Source organism: Octodon degus, unplaced genomic scaffold (assembly GCF_000260255.1).
Source record: "Octodon degus isolate 3935 unplaced genomic scaffold, OctDeg1.0 scaffold00005, whole genome shotgun sequence".
NCBI lineage: Eukaryota > Metazoa > Chordata > Mammalia > Rodentia > Octodontidae > Octodon > Octodon degus.
Genome location: NW_004524581.1, coordinates 8,927,472 through 8,954,641, shown reverse-complemented (window position 1 = coordinate 8,954,641; position 27,170 = coordinate 8,927,472). Strand labels below are relative to the sequence as shown.

The 27,170-nt window shown below is 52.7% G+C and overlaps 2 protein-coding genes across 4 annotated transcripts in view; one reads left to right on the top strand and one right to left on the bottom strand.

Moving 5' to 3' along the window:
• The first annotated feature begins 1,387 nt into the window (after positions 1-1,387).
• Positions 1,388-13,747, top strand: Tacr2 (tachykinin receptor 2). Its single transcript, XM_004624360.1, has 5 exons — positions 1,388-1,779; positions 6,623-6,817; positions 9,578-9,731; positions 10,938-11,134; positions 13,474-13,747. The coding sequence occupies exons 1-5, from the start codon at positions 1,388-1,390 to the stop codon at positions 13,745-13,747; spliced, it is 1,212 nt and encodes a 403-aa protein (XP_004624417.1).
• A 1,392-nt stretch (positions 13,748-15,139) lies between these two features.
• Hk1 (hexokinase 1) overlaps positions 15,140-27,170 on the bottom strand; it is a 91,970-nt gene continuing 79,939 nt past the window's right edge. For 2 of the 3 annotated variants that reach the window (XM_023723403.1, XM_004623957.2), the window contains 6 exons: positions 26,440-26,535; positions 25,920-26,019; positions 22,927-23,110; positions 20,528-20,683; positions 17,469-17,702; positions 15,181-16,073 (listed from right to left, as the gene is read on the bottom strand). In XM_023723403.1, coding sequence (XP_023579171.1) covers positions 15,929-16,073; positions 17,469-17,702; positions 20,528-20,683; positions 22,927-23,110; positions 25,920-26,019; positions 26,440-26,535 — 915 coding nt within the window. In that variant the 3' untranslated portion in view covers positions 15,181-15,928. Of the gene's footprint in view, positions 16,074-17,468; positions 17,703-20,527; positions 20,684-22,926; positions 23,111-25,919; positions 26,020-26,439; positions 26,536-27,170 lie in introns of all 3 variants that reach the window. The other variant, XM_023723394.1, reaches the window with a different exon arrangement.

The following is a 27,170-nucleotide window of genomic DNA, read 5'->3' as shown; positions in this document are numbered from 1 at the left end:
CAGGGAGCCCTGGCTTTGTCCTAAGACAGTGGTTCTCAAAGTGGGGTTCCGGGGTCAGCAGTATCAAGGTCACCCAGGAACTGGTTCGAAGTGCTTTGGGTTCTATCTTCTCCCTTTGATAGAACCCTGAACTGCTCATGGGGCTCTCTTGGGGCTATAAATTTATGTCATGCATTTTATGTGCCATTTCTTAAACTGAATATACTTTTACACACATTATCTCATATAAAACTCACAAATACACTATGAGAAGTACACTGTTTGCCTCCTATTCCTTTCTGATGGGGTAGCTGGTTCCCTAGCTAACCCTAGAACCACTACTCCACCCCAGCTGTCCTAGAACCCAGCCCTCTGTGCTGTTGGTGTGGGAAAGGTCCCTCTCATCTGACTGCACCCCCACCACTGAAAGCCCCTTAAGACTTCCTGAATGGGGGCCGGGGAGATGGCTCAGTGGAATAAGCCTTGCCTGGCAAGTGCAAGAGCCTGAGTTCAATCCCCAGTTCCGCAAAAAGAGAGAGAGAGAGAGAGAGAGAGAGAGAGAGAGAGAGAGAGAGAGAGAGACTCCCTGAATGTCCCACTAACTCATTCTCCTGAGAAAGACTGAGAAATTTGCCCCAGGTGACCAGCTGCTTTCGATGCAGCTCCTGGCCTGGCCCGAATGTAAACACTGCCGAGACTGCGCCCTCCTTGTGCCACCCCCACATCTGCACCCCGTGCCAACTTCCCTGCTGTATCTCCTTGCCGTGCAGCCAGCCCTAAATCTCCCAAGACAAAACCTAACAGCGGGTGGGACGAGGGCGGGAGAGCAGCCCCACCCGGGAGCTGGCAGCCCCTCTGCCAAGCTCTCCCTGCCTGTGCCACTGAAGAGCTGCTTAGAGGCAGCAGCACGGGGCCAGCAGCTCTGCACCCCAAAGCCTCAAGACAGCCCAGTCCCAGTTGGCCTGTGGCAGAGTCCTCTGCACGCGCCTCTGTGTGAGATGCTTCCTGAGTAGCATAAGGGAGATGTGGGTTCGAACTGCGACTTCCCGCCTGCGTCCTGAGGGATCTCAGCTGACCACATCCCCTTTCGGGCTTTCCGTGCTGCATCTCTTCGGTGAAGAGGTTGGGCTGATTTATGAGGAGGTCTCCTGCTCTGACACTGTGATTTGGATACTAGATTTCCAAGTGACTTTCCAGAGTTCTGGCCGGGATGCAAGAATCTGACAGGACAATGGCTTTGGACCAGGCTCTCCGCTCGGCCCAGCTCATCTTTGCTTGAGACGTAGGTGCGGCCCAGCTGGACAGGCCTCGCTTTGATCTGTCCCTCTCTCCACCCCCTCGCTCCGCATACTCAGAGGATTTCTCCTCCATAGCAAAGCCGGGAGTAGTGCTGGGTCCAGAAGCAGCCATGGGAGCCTGTGTCATTGTGACTGACACCAATACCTCATTTGGTCTTCAGAGTAACAGCACAGGCATCACAGCCTTCTCCATGCCCAGCTGGCAGCTCGCGCTGTGGGCCACAGCCTACCTGGGCCTGGTGCTGGTGGCTGTGATGGGCAATGCCACAGTCACCTGGATTATCCTGGCCCACCAGAGGATGCGCACGGTCACCAACTACTTCATCGTCAACCTTGCCCTGGCCGACCTATGCATGGCTACTTTCAATGCTGCCTTCAACTTTGTCTACGCCAGTCACAACATCTGGTACTTCGGCCGCGCCTTCTGCTACTTCCAGAACCTCTTCCCCATCACGGCCATGTTCGTCAGCATCTACTCCATGATGGCTATCGCAATTGACAGGCAAGAGGGGACAACGGGAAAGCTGGGGGTGAGCACTTTCCCGGGGCTCAGAGGGAATGGTGCCTGAGCAGTACTCACGCAGCAAGCTAGGGGACAATGTAGGCACTGCCTCCCAAACCTGGCCAGGATTCAGACCCGTGAATCTTGAAGTCAGGGACTGCAGGGCCAAAGCAGGCAAGCTCAAGCGTAGAGCCAGGAAGGCCTTGGCACTGGATGGCTGCAGGGGACAAGTGAGTGGTGTCGTGGGAATCTCTGGCATGCTCTTTGCTGAAACTGACCTTTGTCTGGTGTCCTTCTGTCACTACAAGGAAACTGTGCATGCTGTTTTACTGCTCCAAATATATTATAGGAAAATTTGGTGAGTGTATGGTTTGCTTCTAAGTGTAACAGAGCCAGGCATCTACCGGATGCTGCTCTTTGGGTGGCAGAGTGTGACCTTCCAAGGAGGGGGCACAGAGCAGGGGTATGGAGGGATTAGAGGGGGCTTTTGAAAGCCATTTGGGAAGAGAAGGGGTGGTGATGTTTAGGGGGTATAGCACAGACTGGCAGAAACAGGACGGGAGGTGGGAAAGGTGCAGCGTGTGGGGGCCAGGGAGAAGCCTGCGACCCTCAGAGAGTCCTCGTCGAGATGAGATGTGAAGCCCCCCCACATCCCCAGTAGCTGTCATCACTCATAGCTGTTCACTGCTCAGCAAGGGCTCTCCTACTCTACAGTGTCCCCTGGGATTTCATTTGGAAACATTTTGTCCCCTAGTTAAAAATGGGAAGTTTGTACACCATTCATTTAAGCCTAACTTCTAACTTTACACCCAGGGAAACTGAGGCTAGAGGTTAGCAGATCACCTGATGCCACGGTCAGGGGCAGAGGCAGGGGCCCAGAACCTAGCCCTCTGGGGTGTTGGGCAGGAGGAGTAACCTCATCATGTCACTGTACCTCAACACTGTCAGAGATAACCTAACACCCACATCCCCTGGGTTTGGGGAGGCGTTGTAGGTATGTTTTTGCAGTAATGGAGTTTTGTTGTTGTTGTTGTTGTTGTTTTATTTTGATAAGAGGTCTCACTATATTGATTAAGGCTAGCCCTGAACTCATTGTATAACCCCAGGCTAGCCTGGAATTCACAGCGATCCTCCTGCCTCTGCCTCCTATATGCTGGGGTTACATGTATGTGCCACCATGCCTGGCTGCAGGAATAGGAACTCAATCCAGGTTCTTTCATTTTCTAGGCAAATTCTCCACCACCCAGCTACATCCCAGCACACCCCACCCCTGTCATTTTTCTGAATATCTCAGTAAGATTTTTTTTCTTTCATGGAACAAGTATTTGAATGATCTGTCTGTGTCAGGCCCAGTTCCAGGCACTGGGGGTGGGGCAATACCTTGGAAAAGAGCAACCCCAAATCGCCTGCCTTCCAGGTCTCCAATCTAAAGAGTGAAGTCAGTTATAGAAGGTCAGGTGGGAGCCAGAGGACCAGACAGGAGAGATGAATAGTCCAGAAGAGGGTGGTAACTCAGATCAGCTGTGAACAGTGGAGACTCGCCCATTTATTTCTGCATTTCTTCATCTGTTTATCCATTCAACAAATGTGTCCAGGTCCTGCTTTGTACAGCTGGGCACAACAGGGACAGGTCAATAAATGTGACCTCTCTGGTGGGCATTAAAATCATAAGTACATGGGCTGGTGAGATGGCTCAGTGGTCTAAAGCACCTACTTAGAACAAGCTTAGCAAAGCACAGGGACCGCGGTTCAATCCCCCAGCACCACATGCCAGCCAGCCCCCCCCCCTGGTGGGCTGAGCTGGCCACACACACACACACAAAATAAATAATAAAAAAATAAAATAAAACATGTTTAAAAAAAAGAAAATAAAATCATAAGTACATGAATAAATAAATTCTGTGTTCTATTTGAGGCCATAAGTGCTATGAAAAAAACAGCAGGCCAGGTATGGTGGCACATGTGGCAGGAGAATCACCAGGAGTTCAAGGCCAGCCTGGGCTATGTAGTGAGTTGAATACCAGCTTGAATCATGTGGTGAGAGCCTATCTCAGACAACCATTTAAAAAACAAAGTGAGAGGACAGGGGACCCCAGTGCCAGCCAGCTTGTCTTGTCGGATAAGTGTCAGGATGGGTCTCATTGTGAGATCAGGCTGTAAGCAAAGATGGGAACACAGGCGTGGATGAGCCCCAGGCCTCGACAGACACTGCAGGCAGCAGGCGAGATGGAAATGCTTGCCGGGCAGAGTCAGCAGCCACGTAATATCCAAGACTCCGCAGGGGCCGCTAAAAATGCAAAGCCACATTCCTAGCTTTGTCCCATGGCCCAGATGAATCCAGGAAGGAAGGTCATCTGGGCCAGAAGCCATTTCTGGTGATGAAAAGGAAGTGAATAAATAGGAACCATGACGCCCACTAGTCCCCAGCGCCAGCTGCCTGTGTGCACCTCTAGAGCGCTTGCCTCCTTCACCAACAGCCCTAGGATGAGAACTCCTAGGACGGGGTCCCAGAGGCAGAAGTAGAAGTCCAAAAAGCTAAGCCTGCTCTAGGTCTTGCTTCCAGAAAGCACTGGAGCAAGGAGTCAGGAGGATCCACAGTTCCAGTACCTGCCTCGGTACTGATAGGGTGGACACTCTATCCTCCTTCGCACCCACATCCCAGAACAGCAGGGACCCTGGGTCCCCAAGTGACCCTCATCTCCTCTGACCCTGCAGCATTTCATAAGGTCCAGGAGGACAACAGTGTCACAGGGAATGTGGGGAGAAGAGTCCCAGTCTTGTGGCCCAGATGTCCCTAACCTGTGGCCGTGGATCATGGGGAGGAACCAGAGAGCACGGAGGGACAAGAAAGCCACAGTTCTTTGGGCAGGGATACAGCACATTGGCACAAGGGCCTGCCTGGCAAGCCAAGGTCCTGAGTTTGATTCTTGGCACCAAAAAGAATAGGAAGGAGGAGGAGGAGGAGGAAGAGGAGGAGGAGGAGGAGGAGAACAAGGTGGAGAAGGAGAAGGAGGAGAAGAAAAGAAAGTCACAGTTCCAAATGTACACAGCAAAGCAGTTGGCCATGATGCAAGCAGTGCCTAGGGCTTTAGTACCAATAAAAATCACAGATACCTGTGTTGTTGTAGGAATTGAGATCTGGACACACACTGCTGTGGCGGTACACACATATAATGCCAGCACTCGGGAAGCTGAGGCAGGAAGGTCAAAAATTTGAGGCTAGCCTGGGCAACTTAGGGAGACCGTCTCAAAATAAAGCAGCTGAAGATGTAGCTAGGTGGTAGAGCACTCACGTAGCATGGGCAAGGCCCAGGTTCAAGGCCTCGAGTACCCCTCCCCGGCCAAGATCTCAGCATATCACCTGTGCTCTCCCCTACTTCAAAATTACCGTAGGTAGGGCCGGCCTGATAGTTCAGTGGATTAAGGCAACTGGTTAGGCACAGTGTAGTGGCCGGGTTCAATCCCATGACCTGCCATGCTGGCCCCACCCCAGGGGCACATGCATGGAGACAGTGACTGACACTGGGTATGGTGGCACTTGCCTGTAATCCCAGCACTTGGGAGGTTGAAAACAGGAGAGTCACTTCGAGTTTGATCTATGTAGTGAGACCCTGTAGATCCGGTCCTAAATACAGAAAAAGAAAAAAAAAATTACTGCAAGTTCCACTGTGCTAGGTCTTGTGTTGCAGGCTGATAATAAAGCACAGACATTACGATGTCCCAAGTTTATTTTATATTTTGCTGGCCATATTTTGTGCAAATCATGTTCTTCAGGTGGGCCCTTTGCACACAGGAGCCTTTGGGTCTTTTGCTCTTTCAGAAGCAAGCCAGGCCTCTAGACACCCGGGGCCACAGCCACACAGGCCCCAGACAGTGCCCAGGCCCAGGCCTATGGGCCGCGAGGGTCCTGAAAGCCAGGGCAGCCGCCAAGGCCAGGAGGGTTCGAAGCCAGCCTGTGCCTTCCCAGCCTGTGTCTCCTGGTGTGGCAGATGGACACAATAGTCCCTGCCTCGGACTGCTGGGCCCAGCGCTGCCCAAGGGCGGCTCACATCCCCACATCCGCAGAGACGGGAGAGCAAGATGGATCTGTTGTGGCTGATTTCACTGGGAGAGGAGGTCTCATGTGGACTCTGATCAACACAGAAAGGAGAGGAGCTCCAGGCCAAGGGGGGCAGCACCATGCAGTGGGGAGGGCCATTCCAGGCTATTCCCTGAGCACAGGGAGCCTGGGAAGGCAGGGGAAACAGTGACAGAGGCTACAAAGTGCACTGGTCCCACACAGAGGGCCTTGAATGCTGAATCCAAAGCTCTGGGCCTGTGCTGCCCAGTGTGTGCCTATTTAAATTTGCACTGATTGCGATGTAAAGCCATGCTCCCGGGACTCTGCTCTGCATCATTAGTACTGAACAGGCTGACATGTGCGTAGGAAAATTCCCACCACTGCAGAGAGCTTTGGTGGGCAGGGAAGCCCTGGTCCAGGCTTTGTTCAGGACACAGAAAAACAGTGGCAAGACTTCTGAGGAAGGAGGCCTGGCATAGGGCAGGATTCAGACCAGGCTGAGCTGCAGGCTGATGCCACCCAGGCCTGTCCAGGACTGGTATTCAGTGAGGACACATAACTATTAGGCATTCCATACCCAGGGCCCAGAAGGCTGGGTTCTAGGGCCCTAGGGTGTGGCGTGACCAGGGAGGATCACCAGCTACTTGGCTCTCCACAGGTCAGTTGCCACTCCAGACGCTGGCAGCAGCAATGTGGAAAGGAGCCAGGGTGTGGCCAGGGAGGGCAAAGAGAGGGCAGCCAGATAGGAGGACATTCACCCCTCACACTGAGCTCTGCCTGCAGGTACATGGCCATTGTCCAGCCTTTCCAGCCGCGGCTCTCGGCCCGCAGCACCACGGCGGTGATCGGCGGCATCTGGCTGGTAGCCCTGGCCCTTGCCTTTCCCCAGTGCTTCTACTCCGCCATCACCGAGGACGAGGGCGCCACCAAGTGCGTGGTGGCCTGGCCGGAAGACACTGGGGGCAAGTCACTGCTCCTGTAAGGTCTGGGAGCTGGGGGTGCATGTGCTCACGTGTGCATGCTTTAGTGAGTACGTGTGTGCAGTGCTCACGGGGTGCATTATTACACAAGCACACATTTCTGCTGCAGCTCCTCAGCTAACTCCAGGGTCACACCTGGATACCGCCATCAGATCAGACAGCCTGTGAAAGCGTCCAAATGCAAAACTCTTCAGAGTGCCCTTTCTACCGAGTACATGTTGCTTCTGCATTTTCATAGTCAAAAAATCATGAACCAGGACATTGTACGTTTGGAACCATCAATGCTAAGAGTGACACTAAGTGACATTAAGTGACACTAAGTGTACAGTGGCTAAACACTGTACACGTATGAACCCATTTCATCCTAACGCTACCCAGCATATATTATTATGATGATCCCATTTGGGAATGGGGAAACTGAGGCACTGAAAAATTAAGAATTGTGCCTGCAGCTCGGAAGTGGCAAAGCAAGGGCTCATGGCAGGCAGTCCCGCTGCCAAGCCAACCTCTGGGCCACTCAGGGTAGCACAGGCCTCCCAACCACACTTGAGTGCTATACCCACTCACATCTGTGTGTAGGCATGCTGTGGCTGTGTGCGCATGTTAGCGGATGTGTGTGTAGGAGGGCTCTGTGTAAGCTTAGCCCACAAAGGGTCAGGAGATCCCAGTACAAAGGAGAGGGCACAGAGCCTGGGTCTGCTTCCTGCTGGGGTGGGCACCATAGGCTGGGAGGGAGCGGAAGGAGAACTCAACCAGGCCCAGCTGCTGTATGACCCAGCTGTGTCCTTTATCCATCTAGGGCCTGTTTCTGAGGCTCTCACAGTCCAGCGTTGGATCCCCAAATAGTGCTCCCTTGATTAATGGAGAATAAAGAGTTGACTAAGACAAGGCCTGGTGGCACATGACTATAACTCCAGCACTCTGGGAGGCTGAAGCAGGAGGATCACCAGTTCAATCCCACCTGGAAAATTTAGCAACCTAGCAAAATCCTATATCAAAAATAAAAAACAAAAAGGGCTGGAAATGTATCTGAGTATAAAGGCTCTGAGTTCAACCCTTGCTGCTGGAAGAAAAAAGAATCAGCTGAGGTTTTGCAGTCAGCAGCCGGCCCATATTTTAGCTCCTCTCTCTCAGCTAGAGAGACTTATAGCCAGTCTCTCTGAGCCTTGGGCTCCTTCTCTCCAAAAATGGGAATTAGTTTATGTATATGAGTTCATGTACATGAAGCCCCTTGTCTGTGCCCTGCACAGAACCAATGCCCAGTGTGCAGAGGGGACAAGGAAGACAAACCCAGAAATGCCATTTTTTTTTTTTTTTTTTACTCCAACAAGATCCCACCTGCCCCAGCCCTGAGGATATGCATGATCTTAGCCAGTGACTTCCAGGTAACTATGACAACACCACCCTAGTTGGTATGCTTTCCCCAGCAGGCACCCCTACCTGGCCAGTGGACCCAAACACTGCTGCACTGCAGGGAAGGGATACTGTTGTGCTCTGTGCTGGGGAAATGGCCATCTGTGGGGAGCAGCCTACTCCAGGGAATGACAAGTTCTGATGACAGACCCTGCCCAGGGTCCCTGCTTTCACTCGGCCTCCAGGCTGTGGTCCGGAGAAGGAAAAGAACCTTTTCTGGCTCAGAGCCAGGTAGTGAGCAGAATATTTTGGACCTGGCCCCTGGATGGTGGGGAAACAGTGTTTCTCCACCTCTGTAGGGGCTTTCTCCCTGGGAAGAAGCACTTAGGATACCCAGGACCCAACCTCTGGGGTTGAATTGCAACTCTGACTCAGGCAACAGGGAAAACAAGGGGCCAAGGGGCCAAGGGGCTGGGAAGATGGTTCAGTAGAATAAGCATTTCCCTGGCAAGCGCAAGAGCCTGAGTTCAATCCCTAGTTCAGAAAAAAAAAAAAAAAAAAAAAGACTATTACAGTAGAATGGAAAACAAAGGGCCAGGGTGGGCTAGGAAAGCCATTCTGGGAAGAGAATTAGGAAATGACAGACACCCCCTCCAGGAAAATACATATTTATCCCTCCAAATCAAAATACAAAAGGCACAGTGGCACTTGAGGAGAGGCCTCCCTGCCTGGCAGATTCTCGAGAGTGGTCCTCAACACTCCCCAGCTATCCCTTCTGTGTAGACGCCAGGCCAGGGTGAATTCCCTGCCCGCAGTGTCCCCAGGAAAGAATAAAGTGCTGCTCACCCTTGGAAAGAGTTGAGATTACCTCCTTATTTTATAGATGGGGAAACTGAGGCTGAGAGAGAAACCCGACTTGCCCACCATCACTCTTTCAATTAGAGGCTGGACAAGCCCCCATTCTGCTGAAAGGGAGATAGTTTGGGTCTTAAGTGTGGAAAGTTGTTTCCTAAGCGCAGACTTCCTGCCTCTTTCTGGGCCTCAGCCCCTATCCTGGACACTGAGGTGAGTGACCTGGTTTACTTTTGAGGTCTTTCTAGCTCAGTTCCCTTTCTCCTTCCCCTTCTTCTTTTGACAAGGTTTTGCTCAATTCCTAACTTTCCTAGGCTGGGCTTGAACTTGAACTTGACGATCCTCCTGCCTCAGCTTCCCTGCTAGCTGGAATTCTAGGCATAGGCCACCACGCTCATGTGCTGTTCATTTATTTTTCTTTAAACCAAACCAAGACCTCTGAAGGGGGCTGGGGGTGGGTCTCCTGGGTAGAAGTTGCAGGGAGCGGCTCCCAGCTCAGATGTGGGAGTCGTCCCTGGAGCGCGCTGCCCAGGCCCCCCGGCTGTCTCCCCAGGTACCACCTAGTAGTGATCGTCCTCATCTACCTCCTGCCGCTCACTGTGATGTTCGTAGCCTACAGCATCATTGGCCTCACGCTGTGGCGGCGCGCAGTCCCCAGACACCAGGCGCACGGCGCCAACCTGCGCCACCTGCAGGCCAAGAAGAAGGTGACGCCAGGGGCAGGGCCGGGCGAAATGAGGGCGGGGATGAAAGGGGCGGGGACCGGGGGCGGGGCGGAGCCCCGGGAACAAGCCGGGGGCGGGGCCTGGTCGTCACTAGCCGGGGGCGGGGCCCGACCGGGGGCGGAGCGGAGCAAGCGCGCAAGAAGGGCCCTGGGAGCTGGGAACCTACCTGTAGTTTGCCCCTGTGCCAAGCCCGCGCCCCAGAACCTGAATTCTTTCCTCTCCAGCAGGTGGATCGACTTTGGCTTTGTGGCAAATGTAAAGTTAAAGTATCTTAGAATGGCAGAATCCTAAAATAGTACAATTTTGAGTAATTGGAATGTTAAATTTTAGAAGCCCCTTAGAAGTGCCTACAGGAGTTCACCTGAGTGGAACCTCAGAACATCCCCAAAGGCTGGAATGACGGACCTTTGCGATCTGGAGACTGGTTTACAGTCTGGTTTCTTCAAGTCTATCCCCGAGTTCTGTGGGACATGCAAATACTCCACCCCACCCCCGCATCATCCAGGCCCCTAAAGGGTGTTGTTTATAGCATTCTAAGACTCAGACCTCCTCTACTCTTCCCCTAAAAAGGCTGCACCCCTTTTGTGCTAGGCAAGAGGAGGAGACATAGCGTGCAGCCAGGTCAAAGTCATGGCTTCTCCCAATAGTAGGAGATTTTACAGGATTGTTCAGGGAGGCCAGTGGGCATCAGATCCCTTCAGGGTGTCCCTCCTGGCGCTCCTCCCATTTGTCATTCGAGCTTGCCTTCCATCCCTCCCAGGGCGCTGGACAGTACAGGCTGTGTCTGTAGAGGCCTGGCAGTAGGTTAAAGGTTAGGGACTTGACCCCTATGGGGAGGCTCGGGTCAAGTTGAACCTCAGTGTCCATTGATGGAAGGACTATCGCAGATACAAATCCAGCCAGGGTGTAGCCTAGGACCCCATGGCTGAGACAGGAGGCCCACAGGGCAGGGTCAGGCATGAGAGCTTATCCACTCTGCAGGGAGGAGAGCTGTTCTGAGGAAAGGGATCTGGGGAGAGGCGGCCACTCAGCCCAGCTCCTAGGAGTAAGAGTTTCAAGGAAGGACAGTGGTGTGGGCAGAGGGCTGGACCTGTGACAGGACTGGGCAGGGGGCTCAGAATGTGAGGGCAGCAGATGTGGGGCTTGGCCTCAGGGGCTGAGGTGTGACCGGAGACTCTCCTGGAGCAGTTTGTGAAGACCATGGTGCTGGTGGTGGTGACATTTGCTGTCTGCTGGCTGCCCTACCACCTCTACTTCATCCTGGGCAGCTTCCAGGAGGACATTTACTGCCACAAGTTCATCCAGCAGGTCTACCTAGCGCTCTTCTGGTTGGCCATGAGCTCTACCATGTACAACCCCATCATCTACTGCTGCCTAAACCGAAGGTGAGCCCAGCCCGGCTCCTCTGGCTCTCCGTACCCATAGACAGGACCCACAGGAGCTCCCGCTGGCTCATGTCCCAGCTGTCTCTTCTGGGGTCTGCATCTGGGACAGGGAGAAGAAGGCAGGAAAGATAGATGGAGGGAAGGGCGGGAGTATAGAGCAACCAGCAGAAGAGCAGAGTGGGAGGAAAAAGAATGTAGGGGGTTGGCTGCTCTATCCTGATGTTTTTAAGCTTCCTCCTGAGGACTTGCTCGGGTCAGGTGATCAGCTGCGGCTGCTTGGCACAGGAAGCACTCCAGGAGGCAGGATGGGGGCTCCCAGTGCATTTCCTCCCCTCCAGCATGGCTGGGAAGTGACCTCAGTAGAGAGGCCTGGGAGTGGGGACCAGGGCCTTTCTTGCAGCTTGGCGTTCCTAGGCAAGTGGAGCCTGCAGTCTGAGGGCATTTGGCATCTGCTTTGGGGCCTTCGAGGGGGGCAGCTGGTGAGCGAGGCAAGAGTCTCAGCCTGGGGAACCCCACAGGTGGGATGAGTAAGAGGGGGACAAGGCACGTCTGAGACTTGGCCAAGCAAGACTGCTCAGGTGCCTGGGCCACTCATAATGCCACTGCGGCCTGGTGCTCAGATACCACACTCAGCTGAGGCAGGCGGGCAGGAAGGGAGCATAAGAACTGATTCTTGGAGAGCTTCCTGGAGCCCCAACCCACTAGAAAGCCTTTGGGTAGCCGCAGGCACAGCGGAGGAAACAGCCTGAGAGAGTACTCTCCTGGACAGAGCCAGGAATCTATACACAGCATCCCCCACGTCTGTCCGCCTGTCTCCCTGTCCCCAATACAATTACTCATGAGACTGAGGGAGTGAGAGTGAGGGGTGGGGTGGTCCCTCAGGGAGGGGCCACCTGTACACCCCAGTACCCACCACCCAGCCCCCCGAGAGCGTAAGCAACACCAACACCCCTGGGCTCTGCACAGTCCTGCAGTCACCTCTGAATCATTTGCTTGTGATGACACCTGTGATCACAGACGTCTAGGGCTGTGGCAGGACTCTGCACTCATTCAGGAGAAGGGTGTATGCCTGGCCCACCAGTGAGCAAAAAAGACTCTTCAGGGAGCTGCCCCCGTGGGAGGGGGGAGGATAATAAACGCAGAGCAAGTGGATCCCAAGGTGTGCTAAGCAATAGTACCATGGAGACAGAAAAACTGGAGGAGGTAGGGGGTGACAGGAAGTGCTGAGAGTCTGCCATAGCGGGCAAAGGGGCAAAGCTTTATATTTGAGCAAAGACACCAGTGACTGAGTCAGCCTCATGGACTGGGCAGGAGTTCCAAGCTGAGGGAAAAGGTGAGGGACCAGCCAAGTGACAGCCATGTGGTCAGAGTAAGGATGTGGGCTCTGAGCAGGGAGACACAAGCTCTGATAGGACATAGGGAGAGGCCCAGTGAAGGACTCCGGGATAAATGGTTTCCATTCTCTGGGATGCAGTTGGGGTGTGGACGTGGCTAAAGCTTTGGCAACCACATCTGACAGATGAGGCAGCAGGGGCAAGCAGTAGGGGTGACTCCAGGGCCCCTGGGCTGGGTGGTGTGAAGGATGGCACTGTCAGGAGCTGAGGCTTGGAGGGTGGTTACAAGCTTGGGTGGGAGCGCATGGATATGGGAAAGAGGCCACCTGCAGCTCCAGATAGGCTCTGAGTCTATACTGGGGAGTCCTGCAGAGCCATTGGACAGGTGGCTCTTCTGGAACATGGAACCCTGCAGCCCAGATGGTGACGGCGCAGTTCCGCCCTGTCCCGACTCAGCTCTCGGGTCTCATCATTCTTGCCCCTCTGCCCGTCCCTGAGCAGCCCATCTTCTCATGCCAATCCCTTCCTTCCTCTCACAGTCTCTTCCTCTTCACTCCAGCCAACACCCAGATCTTCTGTGCTCCACGGGGGAGAGCTTATTTTTAAGCAAATGTAGCCAAACTTGAGCAGTCCCTTGGGAGAGCTGCTCTTACCCCCATTTTTTTTTTAAACAGACTCCCCTTTGAATACTCTAGAAGCCAGCTAACTAGTCAAACAAGAAAAATCTGCTATCCCTTTGTAACTCTAGGTGGGTTCTTTTTGTTTGTAGTAACAAATAGCCCAGGTCAGCTCAGTCACCCCCTTCAGTCACAGATGAAACTAGGATGCTTCTGGCTGTTTCCAGAAACCCAATCCATGAAGCAGTGCTTCTCTCAGAGGCAATGGTGGCTCTTGGGAGCAGGCAGCTGCTTTCCTCTGGAGGGGAGATGGTGTCTAAAGCTGAGTGACCACACCACAGTCCCTGTACCACTAATCCCTGCTTCTGGGTGACCCTTCCTCCCCCAGGTTTCGATCTGGATTCCGGCTGGCTTTCCGGTGTTGCCCATGGGTCACACCCACCGAGGAAGACAAGCTAGAGCTGACTCACACTCCATCCTTCTCCTTGAGAGTCAACAGGTGTCACACCAAAGAGATTTTGTTCATGGCTGGGGACATGGTTCCCTCTGAGGCTACCAACGGGCAGGCTGGGGGTCCCCAAGATGGGGAATCTGTAGAGCTCTCAAGTCTTGTGCCTGGCTGCAGGGAGGGGCCCATCATCCGAGGAGAATCAGCCCGTTGAGGACCAGATCGGAAAGCTTGGCCTTTAATCCTCCATGAGAACACTTGACACAAGAACCAAGAGGACTCAGCCATCCATCTAAGGATTCTAGGGATCCAAAGATGGTCAAAGACACTGTGAAGCCAGGACTTTCCCAGCTCAGAAGCCCTAAGCTCCAGGGTCTTCCTGGGCATACAATGTAGAGTGAATTTGATTCAGTTGAAAATCAGCAAACATGATAAAAAGCAACAGACTTCCAGCCTCCATGATGGGGTGACAGGGAAAGGTAGCTACTGAGAGGCCCTCAGAGGAGACTGCAGCCGCTAGTACGGCACCACTGTGGTAATATACAGTATGTGTTGTTCGGTAACGAGAACCCACTGTTCAAGAAAAGCTGGAAGTCCAGCTTTGCATGTGTAGGCCTCAGACTTGCTAATTTTGGTTCACAAAAATGTCTGTGGGCAGCATACAGTCATGACAGTGACTCATTAGGAGGCCACACAAGAGCCACCTTACTTGGCAAAGCCCACCTGCTACTAGTGCAACTGGGCTTTCTCTGCCTCAGAATCTAAGAGGCCAGACGCCACCCTGAGCAGATGGGGATGAAACTCAAAGGAAACCCCAACTAGGCCTTGGACAGGTCATTCTGACCATCAGCTTATTCTGCCCAGTGACAAAACTTACCCCTCGGGGCTGCTCTAAGGATCAGTGGAACTGATGCCTATAGACCAGCAGGGCACACAGACTGCATCCAATAAAGCACAGCCACACTTCCCTCTGCTCTGCCAGCCCGAGACCCAGTGCCCACCTCCCTTTAGCAGCAAGAGCAGCCCCAGCTCCCATGAGGCTCCGAGAATGGCCCAGTGCCCACACACATCCAGGGCCCTTCCAGAACCATGTGCCACTGTAGATGAACACCCAAAGGTCACTGTCATATGTTCTCCCCAGAGGTCACTGTGCTAGATGTTGGCACTCCTGGTGCCCCCAATAAAGACTCTGTGCCTGCCAAGCTGAGTGGGGATAGTCACTGCTGGGGGAGCCGCTTAGGTCTGCCACTGTGCTGGGACACTTCCGGACACCTGGGTGCAGTGACATGAAAGCCACTAAGGGGCTCTGGGGGAACAGCAGCCTTGGGCTGGACTGGCCCAATGGGAGGTGTGAGAGGTTTAGACGGACTGTAGAAGACAGAAGACCTCTCCTCCTTCTGGCTTTTCATTCTGGGTCCTCGGGTGAGGACTGCAGGAAGCGGCAGAGGAGGGGCTAGATCCAGTGAGTGGGCTTCTGGGGCATTCTACAGGGACAGTATAAAGAAGTCCTCATGCTCAACCAAGGCTGGGGGCTGAAGGCCATAATCTTTATTTTGAACTCTCCCCCGCCCACAGAAATCCCCAGCTTCTGGTTTTTGCTTTACCCCAAGATCTCCCCTCCACAGCCAGGACGCGTCACTACGGTTCTTGAATCAGTACAAAGTTTACTAGGTCATACAACATGGCTCACAAAAGCGATGGGAATTCCAGTGACGCGGTGTTGTGGGGTGGTTCCTTTTACCCAAATGGAGACAAGATATGTTCCCGCAGGACTGCCCACCTCCCAACACAAGACACACAGACTGTGAGACTCTCACAACGTGGCATGTACTGGCTCCATGGACACATGGTTTAGTGGCACTGACCCACCCTGACAGGATGCCAGGCCAAGGTGGGTGCTGGCACAGGAGGAAGCCAGGATGCCATGTCCACACTCGCCCCATGGGCCATGGCCCAAGAGCGGAGTCCGGCAGTGTCTGCTGGTGATAATACACTTCACCCAGGGGAGGCGACCCCAAGGCCGGGCTTTGGAGGACCTGAGGGCCTATCTGGTGGTGTGACTTTCATCTGCGCCAACAGACAACCCGGCTGATGGTCACCGGTGGTAGAAATGGATGTTGCGACACTTCACAGGTGGGGAATGCACAACCGGGCTGAAATCAAATCATGCAGAGTGGCAGGGCAGGTGAGGGGTCCAGGTGAGAGATTATCAACAGCACACGCTCTATGTGGAACCCTACATTATACACCATTAGTTGGATTCTTTTTCCTTCCTGCTGCAGTGTGGCGGGCTCTGGCGCTGGGGATGTCCCCCGCATGGCTCGCTGGAAGGAACAGGGGCTGTCACTTTTGGAGAGAGGTGCTGGAAGGGTGGTGGGCTAGGGGTCCTGCACTCTTAGCTGCTCATTTCTCCTCGGAGCCGAACACCCACAGCTGTGATGAGGGCAGCCCCCTTGCCACTGCCATCTTCAGACAGGAGGAAGGACACATTACACTTTGGTGACAGTTCCTTCACGGTTTGGTGCATGATTTTGGAGAAGCTGGGGGAAAAAAACAAAACAAAACAAAACAGAAGGTTGATGTAGGGAGCTAGGAAGCTAAGAGGCAAAGCCAGGCCTGCCTGAAAACTCCCAAGCTCCATGGCCAATCCTGTCCCAACAGCTTCTGGGAGGGAAGCCTGACCTAGGGCCCCAAAGATAAGCTGCACTGCATAACTTCTGAGGTGAGGCTCAGACACCTCCACCTCAGCACCCGGGGCTGGCAGACCTGAAACCAGTAAGGAAGCTGGGGCCAGTACAGGGATACTGAGGCAGACCCAAGGTGGCCAAGCACTGGGCAGATTCAGGAGGCAACAGGGGAATGGACATTGCCCATCCCAGCTGCAGCCGAGACCCCACCCAGCACTGCCCATAGCCTGGGGCCCGCACCTGCAGCGGCAAGGGAGCCCCCCAGTCAGGGGTCATCTCTAAGTCAGAGGTGCTCTGGATTCCTGCCCTTGGAAAGGATAGGGCCAGGCTGGGGCTCTCAGCAGTCAGAGCCACCCCATACTGAACACTGGCCAGGTGCCCCCTACTTACTATACATCACTTCTAGTTCTGGCCAGAGCTGTTACCCCAGAGGCAGATGGCAGAGATTAGGTAAACACCTACAGCTGCTAAATAGATGGGGCCAGAACTGAACCTAAGAGTTCCTGGCTCCAAAGTCTAGCTCCACGTCAGGGACCTGTGCTGCCACTTATAAGGACAACTAAGGAGATGAAGAAGGATCGAGGATGAACATGCCTCCACACTGCCACAGGCGTGATGTGAGCTGGTAAGGTCTTCAAGGAGCTGTCGGCCCACTTTACCTGGGATGGTCCCAGTTTGCCTTGATCCCAGAATAACAATCAGTAGTATTTCTTTCTTGGCAAAACTACCCCCATTTAGACTGTGACATATCATCAAAGCTCAGGGACATGCAGTGAAGTCACCTGTGCTTTTCTGGCATGGGTGTCAGACTCTTGACCAAAGAGAGGCTGCTCCCTAGCCCTCTTTGCCTCAAGACCCAGGACTCTGCCCTTCTAAGCTGAGACAGGCAGATTTTGCACATGTCCCCCTCCTCTCTCCTTCACATCCTGTCCAAACTTATGAAGCGCAGCCTCTCTACCTAACTGTAGCTGTGAAATCCACACTATCCCCACCACCTGCCCCCAGCACCACCTACTATATAGAGAGGACCAGAAAAAGCAGGCAGGGTCTATGGTGCCATAGGGTGAGCCACCCAAGTGAATCCTTCTCTGCTCCCCAAGGACTCCAGAGAAACTCTAAGGCTGTTTGTTGTCCCAGACAGGCCCCAGTCCCTGCAGGAATTTCCCTAGGGCAACCACACCACCCAGCCCTAAACCCCCAAAGAACTCTCCAGCCCAGTAAGCCCACCCAACTGGAAGCCCTACTCACTGCGGATGGAGCTTGTACAGTGTCCCGTCCACCCCCACTGTCACGTTCAGATGGTTCAGCCCTCTGTTCTCCCGGATCTTGTCCACCACGGCAGCCATGCCCGCACCGCACAACTGTGCAGCCCTCCGGGACACCACGCCGCACACCATCTTCACGAGGATACTGTCGTCGCACGTGCTGTTTAGACCCAGCTGCTGCAGGATAGCCCGGACTTGGAGCAGTGCTAATCGGTCACTGTGGACAAAAGCCAGGGGCTGGGATGAAGTGGCGCCCACCCCAAAGGTCTGGCCTTGTATCTATGGTCAGCACCATGGAGGGTTTTCCTCTTCAACTCACAAAGTTGTTTGTTTCATGATCCCCAAAGTGGGATATGCTAAGCTGTAGAAAATCTGGCAAATCTAGAAAAAATTAGAACTGGAGGAAAACTACCCCTAATCCCAACAGCTAGGTAAATGCTATTAACATTTCAGTACCTTTCCTTTCAATTTGGCATAGATGTTAGACAGCAGTGCTGTGATTTAGATCTAAAAAGTCCCCCTAAACTTCTACTATGTGGGAGATGACTGGATCGAGGGGGGCTCCAACAATGGATTGATTCATCTGAATCTGAATCCTGGAGGCGGGGCCTGGCCTGGTCCCTGGGGGAGTCTGGGAAGTGTGTCACCTCATGCCCAGCTCCTGCCTTCCTCTCTTCCTGGCTGTCCTGAGCTGAGAACCTTCTCCCCAACCAGGGCCCTGACATCTTGCTTCTGCACTGGAGCCCGCCAATCATGGACTGAAAGCCTGAGCCAAATCAAACCTCTTCTTTAAGTTTTGTGTACCTGGTATTTTGTCCCAGCACCAAGAAAGTGACTAAGATACTGTCTTAGTGCCACTGTCCTTATGATATGCAGAACGAAGTCATCCTCTATATGTGCTTTTCTGTAATTTTTCTGGATTCCTACGTCTGAGCATCGTGTAGAGCCCTATCTGAAAATAGAATTGCTAGCAGCTGCACACTATTCCATTCTAGGCATTACCAAAATTTAGTCAATTTGCTCAGTTTTTTTTTCCTCCCACAATTATCTGCTGTTATACAGTAACATTTTGATGAAATATCTTGTTCATAAACCTTAGTACAGGGGCCAGGGAGATGGCTCAATAGAATAAGCGCTTGCCTGGCAAGCGCAAGGGCCTGAGTTCAATCCCCGGTTCCAGGGGAAAAACAAAAACAAAAACAAAAACTTTCTTCAGGATACATGCATGGGTTAGAGAGCTTCACACATTTTGCCTAATGCCTTTCAGAAAACTGTTATGATCTTCCTCTTTCCTATATGATCTCACTCTTTCCTAGAGTCTTTATCCACCACAAGTGTCCAAAGCAGAAACGGGTTTTTGTCTTGTTTTCCCCCAGTACCAGGGATTGAACTCAGGACCTTCTGCTTGCCAGGCAGACGCTTATGCTGCTGAGCTATATCCCCGGTCCAGAAATGATCACTTTTGAAATTTGTATTTCAGAATTTCATATGGCTTCCGCACACTGTGGTTTCATTTGCATTCTTCTCCTTAGTGAGAAGGAGAAGAATTTCCCATTCACTCATTCATTCATTCACTGGCCCCATGAGCTGTCCATCATGGTCCAAGACACCCGCCTCCCACAGTAGTCTTATTCGCACTGATTGAAAGAGATGACAATGACTGATGATGAGCGGAACAGTGACAGTGAACCAGCCATGCAAGGGTTCGCCGTGTGACTGGGACGTTGCATCACCTCCCACGTTAAAGATGAAGAAGCCGAGTAACCCCCAGGGGCCAGAGCAGGGCAGGGCTCTCACCCTGCAGGCCACCGCCGGGAGCCTGTCACCCAGAGCGGACGCTCTCTCAAGTTTGATTAATCACTTTTTTTTTTTTTTACACTGACAGAATCTAGGTAGCTATGCTTGGTAATTTGTTTAATGGGCTCTTACTTTGCTAGCACGCTTCAAAAGGCCTTCCAAGGGCCGTGGAGATGGCTCAGTAGAATAAGTGCTTGCCTGGCAAGTGCAGGGTCCTGACTTCAATCCCCCGTGCCACAAAAAGAAAGAAAAGAAAACCTGCCCCCTCTACATGCATTAGGGTGGTGATTAATGAGAAAGAAAAAATTCGAAGGGGACGGGGAGATGGCTCAGTGGAATAAGCGCTTCCCTGGCAAGCGCAAGAAAAAAAAAAAAAAAAAGAAAAAAAGAAAAAAATCAGAGAAACTGGAGTCCTCACATGCCGCTGGCGGGAAGATGAAACGATGCACCCGGTGGAGATAAACGTGTCAGTTCCTCAAAACACTAAAACTGGGCAGGGCATGGAGGTATAGGCCTATAATCCCAGCACTCAAGGAGCTGAGATGGAAGGATTTCTACAGAAGTTCAAGGTTAGCCTGAGCTACACAGCACAGACCCTGACTCTAAATAAATAAACATATAAAATTTAAAAGATCAATTAAAAATGGAATTTCCATAATCAAGCATGGTGGTGCAGGCTGGTAATCTTAGCTCTCAGGAGGCTGAAGCAGAAGGATGGTTATAATTCTGAGGCCAGTTTGGGCTGCATAGTGAATTCAAGGCTAGCCTGAACTCCACAGCAAGAACCTGTCTCAAAAAACAAAAGCCAAAAAAAAGCAAGAGCTGGACGCGGCAGTGCACACTTGAACCCCAGCATTTGGGAGGCTGAAGCAGGAGGTTCTCCACAAGTTTGAGGCTTGCCTGGACTATATTGTGAGTTCAAAGCCAGCCTGAACTATGTCGTGAGACCCTGTCTCAAAAAATGAAATTAGCATACGATCCAGCAGTGTCACCTGCGAGTACCCAAGAGTGAAAGTAACTGCACACCCACGTGCACAGCCACATGGTGGATAGATAAGTAAACTGTGGCGTTTACATGCAATGGAATATTATTCACCCTTAAAAACGGAGGACATCCTAATACATGATACTAGGTGCAATAGTCAAAAGAAGACACTGTCCCACCCTGCTCCCAGGAGGCACCCAGAGAAGTCAACAGTCTAGCAACAGGAAGCAGCAGATGAGCAGTAGCCTCACCGCACTCACCTTTCGATCTGGGAAAGGAACTTGGTCTCAAAGATGCCCCGCGTCTTCAGTGTCTCCGAGATCTGCCCCCGGAACAGGAAGCCCCTCTTGGTGAAGTCGATGAGGATGTTGCGGACGATTTCACCCAGGTACATCCCGCTGATCATTTTCTCGTACCTGAGATGAGAGGGAAGTGACTGTGCCGAGGGCTGAGCCCTGGGACTCCCTGTCGCCTGGCTCACCACCAGATGCACACCTGAGCCACACTGCCGAGGCCGAGGCCAGTCGCGCAAGGGCCAGGGCAGCTTCCTTCCTGTCCGCACCAGCACCACAGCCCAAGCATCCATGGCCACTTCTGGATGGCCCTGTGCTGCTGACTTCTGCCTTTGCCTGGCTGAATCCTGCCCAGCTGACAGCCAATGCCACAGCCCTGGAGCGGCCTATCACACTCCCCGCCTGCCCTCTCTGCCTGCCTCGGTCCCCTTGCCCTTCTGCTCCTCACTGCACCAGCGCACAATGCAGGGACTGGCGGGCCCAAGAGGACAGGGAGTCCACGCATCGCTCAGCTGAGACCCCAGGACACGGCCCAGTGCGAGCTGTGCTCAGTTCACAGGTGCTGAAAAAGTAGACAAGAGGGACAAGACTGGGCTAAGACGGAGAGGGACAAGAAAACAATAGGGAAAAGCCCCTTGATTTCGGAAAGGCTCTACAGATACCTGGAAGGCTGGTCAAACACACAGCAGGGTGAGAAGGTAAAGGAAGAGGAACTTGATGGTCGCACCTTCTTGGGAACAGTTTGCTCTTGGGACTTTCAGTGCCCTGCCCTCTACAAGCTCAAGAGCCACAAGAAATGACAAGGACTCATGAGGCCCATACCCAGGCCCAGAGCGCCCAGGGTGAGAAGAGCCCCTGGACCCAGATGCTCCGGGACACACTTCACATGGTCCAAGGGAAAAGGAGCAACAGCAGGGACCTGCAGAGAGCAGGCCCCCACCCAGGCCTTCTCCCCCACTGGGGACAACCTTGGTGCGGTGCTGAGATGGCTTGAGTCCTTCCAGTACTAACTGATTCTTCTTCCTTGAAGTAACACTGTTCCCCATCGTATTTGTGTTGCAAATGCTACCTCTTTATGACAACACTGCTTTTTCCACCTTCGTTATACTTGAGAATATATAAATTAATTTTTAAAAACTACTCACAGCAGGGGCTGGGGAGATGGCTCAGTGGAATAAGTGCTTCCCTGGCAAGCGCAAGGGCCTGAGTTCAATCCCCAGTTCCGCAAAAAAACAAAACAAAACAAAACAAAAAAACAACAAAAACTACTCACAGCAGACAAAGGCTGATCAAAAACTAGTGCGTGCTTTAAAAAATTACAGCAAAAGACTTGGCTACCACCTGCTTCTGGGAACACACCTGTCCCATTGTTCTCGCCACTTTTTGAAGCAGTTCTGCACATCCTCTTTGGAGAGTATCTTTGAGATCAAATATATGGTGAATACTGCTGCTGAGGCTGGTTGCAGCGTGCGCTGTGCCGCATCCAATCTGGCACCAGGAGACTCTGGCTCTTTCCTCAAAAGTCAAAATGGCCCCAAAAGGCCAATGTTTGGAATTGATTCAGGACAGCAAGGCAGCCATAACAGCACACTATAGAAGAGGCATGCAGAACTGCTTTGGAAAATGTCAAGGATGACAGAGTAAGTGAGCTTGAAGTGAGGGGCAGTATTTTGAGGGGGATGAATGACCCTGTGTCTTTTCCTATCACTGATTAAAAAATTAAACACTCATCATAGTTTCTAGTCATAGCAAGTAGGTAGTATTTAGAGAAGGTAAAAAGCCCTGAAGGGCAGGGGACCAACATATATTGGGGGGTGCTAGCTACTCCGGCCCTTCTTTCTGCTCCTGGGGGCACGACTTAGACCCACTTGACCCCACCATGGCACTGGATGGCAGGATTGCTGGGGTCCATCCGACTCACTTCTGCTTGGGTGGCCAGTCAGTGCCTGTCAGATGCAGTCTGAGGCCACAGTTGCCAAGCTCCAACACGCCACCAGGTGGCAAGAGGCCCCAGTGGGAAGGACACAGTGTGAGCGTCTCAGGCTCTCTCTGCTCCCATACTATTCTGAGGGGGAGGTAACTTAGTGCTGGCAGAACCCCGAATGCTTCCAGGATGGAAAAAGGCCACCGAGGCGGAGGAGTTGTCCACTGTCCCCTATCCTCTCATGGGCACATTCTCGGCCACTCTGTACAACGTCAGGGGCCCATCTTCCTGGCTTCTCTGCCATCCATAGGCCATAACCAAGGTCAGGAGTGAACCTAAGGGCCCCAAGCCTCTGGAGAGGCCCCACTTCTTGTAACAATTTCTTCCCTTCCACAAGGTGGCACGCAGCCCAACACTCCCCCTCCCCAACAGGCAGCATTACCTTTGCTTCCCCATGTTGAGAGAATACTCGTCCACCAATCTGTCATACTCTGTCCTGATGTCATCCAGACACCCGTTGTCCCCGAAGGCACCCCACTCCATGTTGATACACATCAGCCCCTCGTTCCCTTCCAGCATCTCCACGTTCTTCATCTCTTCCATGTAGCAGGCATTGCAGCCGGTCCCTGCAACACACGCAGGGTGAGTGGTAGTGCCACCAAGCGTGGGGCTCTGCTGCCGGGCCGGAGGCCTGGAAGCCCACACATGAGGGGTTTGTTCTGGGGGTCAAACAAGGCAATAGCTTTGCTTTCCAGTGTTTTCTAGGAAAATTCAAAATATAAGTGCAAAATCTGAGTTGAACCACCAGAGAGCGTCAGATTAACTGCCTTTAGGCCCTGAGTCTCTCAGAGCGACTGGCTAGGCAGGGCTGTATTTCTGTGACAGAAGAAACATTCCCTTACAGCAAAGGAATGAACCTCCAATGTGGGCAAGATTCAGATTAGAGCAAAACAGATACACACGCACACATGAAGTCGAAGAAGTACAGACAAGGAAATCAGAACTAAAAATTGCACTTCCTAAGAATGCTGCAACTTGCAAGACTTAGCTGGAGTCATCCAAGACAGCCCCGCGCCCAGTCCTTAGCTACACTTACACCTCTTTCCCACCAGCCACATCACTGCAAAGCCAAGAGCTGGGCCAGTTAAGAAGCAGAGAAGTGGAGCCTGGCCCTGAGATGATGAGAGCCCCAACGCCAACAGCACAAACCTTTCCTTACAGACCCGTATCTAGGAGGGCCGTAAGCTGGCCCCCAAAGAGGAAACAACAGGTGGAATGAATCCAGAGCGGTTAAATCACCGATGAAAACTTGCCCATGACTGTCAATGGGGTAGGACCTTTTCGAGGGAGATGAGTCGGGGAGCACTTTTATCCCTAGCTTTTACCCAAAAAAAAGTAGAAAAAAGAAAAGTAGAAATGTGCCTAATGCGCCTCATTTCTCTTAGCATCGCACCCCTCTCAAGCACACTGTATAATCTGTGTCTAATAAGCCCTACTGGTGCCCCTTTCTGACATATTCTTTTTTTTTTTATTTGTTACTTGTGTGTGTGTGGCCAGCTCAGCCCACCAGGGGGCGTGGCTGGCTGGCATGTGGTGCTGGGGGATTGAACCGCGGTCCCTGTGCTTTGCTGAGCTTGTTCTAAGTAGGTGGTTTAGACCACTGAGCCAACTCACCAGCCCCTTTCTGACATATTCTGAAAATGCTTTTTCTGTGACAAGAGTCACAGAACCCGTTACAGCAGGAGGGGTGAGACACAGCACGGTGACACGTGTTCACACAGGCACATCCACATAGCAAAGGAGGTCCCGAGAATGCAGTGGGACTACAGACTGCTGTCCTAATTCAAGAAGAACTAAGTAAGACATGGAGCAGCCAGGCGTGGCGGCACATGCCTGCAGCTCTAGCATCAGGAGGCAGAGGCTGGCCACATAGTAAGCTCAGGAGCAGCCAAAACAAACCAGACCTTGTCTTAAAAAAAATACAATATGGGGGCCGGGGAGATGGCTCAGTGGAATAAGTGCTTCTTCTCTGGCAAGCGCAAGGACCTGAGTTCAATCCCGGTTCCGCAAAAAAAAAAAAAAAAACCCTGACTGGGTGTGGTGGTGTGTGCCTGTAATCCCAGCACTTGGGAGGCTGTAGACAGGAGGATCACTGCAACTCCGATCTACATAGTGAGACCCTGTAGACCCTGTCCTAAAATACAAAATAAAATGAAATAAAACAAAAAGAAAAAAATGAAAACAAATTGAGAGGAGAAATTCATAGCAGTGTTAACTGCCAGGACACCCAGGCTTGTGGTCACTGGACTTGTCTTACCGAATGGACTGAAAATTGAAGAACCTGCTCCCTGGGGCCTGCGACCCTGCAAACCCACTCGGGAGGCGCTGGGTCCTAACAGGCTTCCAGGGCTGCTGCTGCTGCTCCCAGGGCCATGCTTCTGACAGCAAGGCCTGGAGCAGCGCGGGCTCATCCTGGGCAGGATGAGTGACTGTCATGGTGTGGGAAAGTGGGGAGCACAAGTAGGTGCTCCCTGGCCAGACCTAAAGTGTTCGACCATTTTCATCCCCTTTGAAGCAACTTGAGAAGAGTGTGTGGACTTGAGCTGTGTCACTGAATTATTGTTTGGTTTCCTCAACTCCCTTTTACCCAAAACACAAAAGTAAGAGATGAGCACCAGAAATGGAAGGGCAGGAGGTGCAAAAACATACGAGCCATGTGCTGGCCCACAGGAGTCTTGAGCAAAGAGATCAATGAAGGAGGAAAGAAGGGGCCTGAGCCTGGTGGCAGGAGCCAGTAGTGTGGCTGCTCTGGGCTGGGCTGCCTGGCCTCAGAGGCAGGAAGGTAAAGCTCGGCCTGGAGGAAAAGATGCTGTGTCATTCTGGCTTTGGCCCTCCTAAGGGAGTGGCTGGGTGGAGAGAGCTTGGCCAAAGAAAGGAAGAAATAAGGAAGAGTAAGGCTGCTTCCTGGTTCTCTGTGTTTCAATAAAGGCGGACAAAGCAGCTTAAGAACAATTTAAAAAGTTCTTCCTGGCTCACGTGCCCTGGAGGCCCTGGTCCCAACATGTTTGGGACTAGTATCTGTGCCTCCCATCAGTGGCTGGGGCCACTCAAGGTGAAAATGGCTCCCAGGAGCATGCTGGCCCCCTCAGCACTGTCAGGAGAGGAGGCAGCCCGTTTTCTTTCCAACCTGACTCCACCCTCGATTCAACGCCTACCCAGAGTCCCCATAGAGTCCAACAGAGTGGCTGTGCTGGCCAGGCGAGCTCTATCCCATTCCCAGTGGAGAACGCTGCAGCCTTTGTTTAGTAAGGAGATAGGCTGAACAGTGGACAGTCCCACACCCAAAGAGTGAGCTGTTGGGCTGAGCACCCACATGAGGACCCACAAACAGCGAAGCCAGCCTCCTCCCGGGGAAGAGACCCTTCCAACACCCACCTACGATGAGTCCGACCTCACAGGTGGGTTCCTCGTAAGCACAGGTCATCATGGTGCCCACCGTGTCATTGACCATAGCCACCACATCCAGGTCAAATTCCTTTAAAAAGAAAGGCACACCATTTTAGGGAAGGGACAATTCGGCCTGGCTTGAACTGGCTTGCTCCACTATACAGCAAGCACAGAACAGAGGTAGCTTTGCTCTGGATTACATGCTGCTGGGAAGCAGGGCCAATTCCACCTTCTGACGTGACAATGGAGCCCTTCCTCTAGTCTAAACCCACTGTGCTGCCAGGGTCTGTCTGGAGAATCAGGAATTCAACTTTCCAATAAAAATACCATCCCTTTAACAATGCCATCAGGTAATGGGCTCTTCCGCTGGCCTTTGAGTGAAGCAATGGGGAATTTCTACTGCCCAGGACACACACTCGGGAGCTGCCCCAATTATTTACAAGCAAGTATAAACTTTAAATCCCAGAGAAGCAGGGAGCAGTTTTTAAAATGTTCTCTGAAGAGTTACCTCTCTCCTTTTTATCGCATCCCTCAGTAAGGTGGCTACGTCGTGACCCACGCAGTCCGTTGCTTTAAAGCCCTTCGTCCAGGTGATCAGGATTCCCTGAAACAGCAAGGCATGGGACAGCCAGGGTCATCAGTGCCTCTGAGCAGAACAGGAGGTCCCCCACCTCCCGCTCAGCGCACAGGGGCTGAGGCCTCTCAGGGATCGGGACAGTGCTCCACATCCCAGCTGCACACCCACAGGACGTGCAGCAGCCTGCAGGCCAGCCCCGCCACTCTCCCCTCATTATCCTCACACCACAGACAAGGAACAGAGGCATAAAAGGTCAACAGCCAGCTCCAGAAAACAGTAGTACTGGGGCTGGGGGTGCAGCTCAGTGTACAGTGCTTGCCTAGCAGACACAGGGCCCTGGGTTCCATCCCCCGTACTTCAAATTAAAATTAGAAAGGAAAAGGGAGAGAGGGAGAGGGAGCAGGAGGGAGAGAGGGAGGGGGGAGGGGGGAAGAGAAGATGGGGAAGAAGGGGAAAGAGAGAGAGGAGACAGGAAGAGAAAAGATGGGGAGGGGAGAAGGGTTGAACTGGAGACAAAAAAGATGGGGGAGAAGGGGAAAGAGAGATAGGAAGACAGAGAGGAGACAGGAGAGGGAAGAGAGGAGAGAGAGGAGATAGGGAGACAGAGAGGAGACAGGAGAGGGAAGAGAGGAGAGAGAGGAGATAGGGAGACAGAGAGGAGA

What these genes read in the sequence shown, in the direction of transcription:
- Tacr2 (XM_004624360.1), top strand. Translation starts at nt 1,388, where the DNA reads ATGGGAGCCTGTGTCATTGTGACTGACACCAATACCTCATTTGGTCTT. An exon ending in GGGGGCAAGTCACTGCTCCT is followed by an intron (nt 6,818 to 9,577) that starts GTAAGGTCTGGG and finishes CTGTCTCCCCAG; the next exon opens with GTACCACCTAGTAGTGATCG. An exon ending in TACTGCTGCCTAAACCGAAG is followed by an intron (nt 11,135 to 13,473) that starts GTGAGCCCAGCC and finishes TTCCTCCCCCAG; the next exon opens with GTTTCGATCTGGATTCCGGC.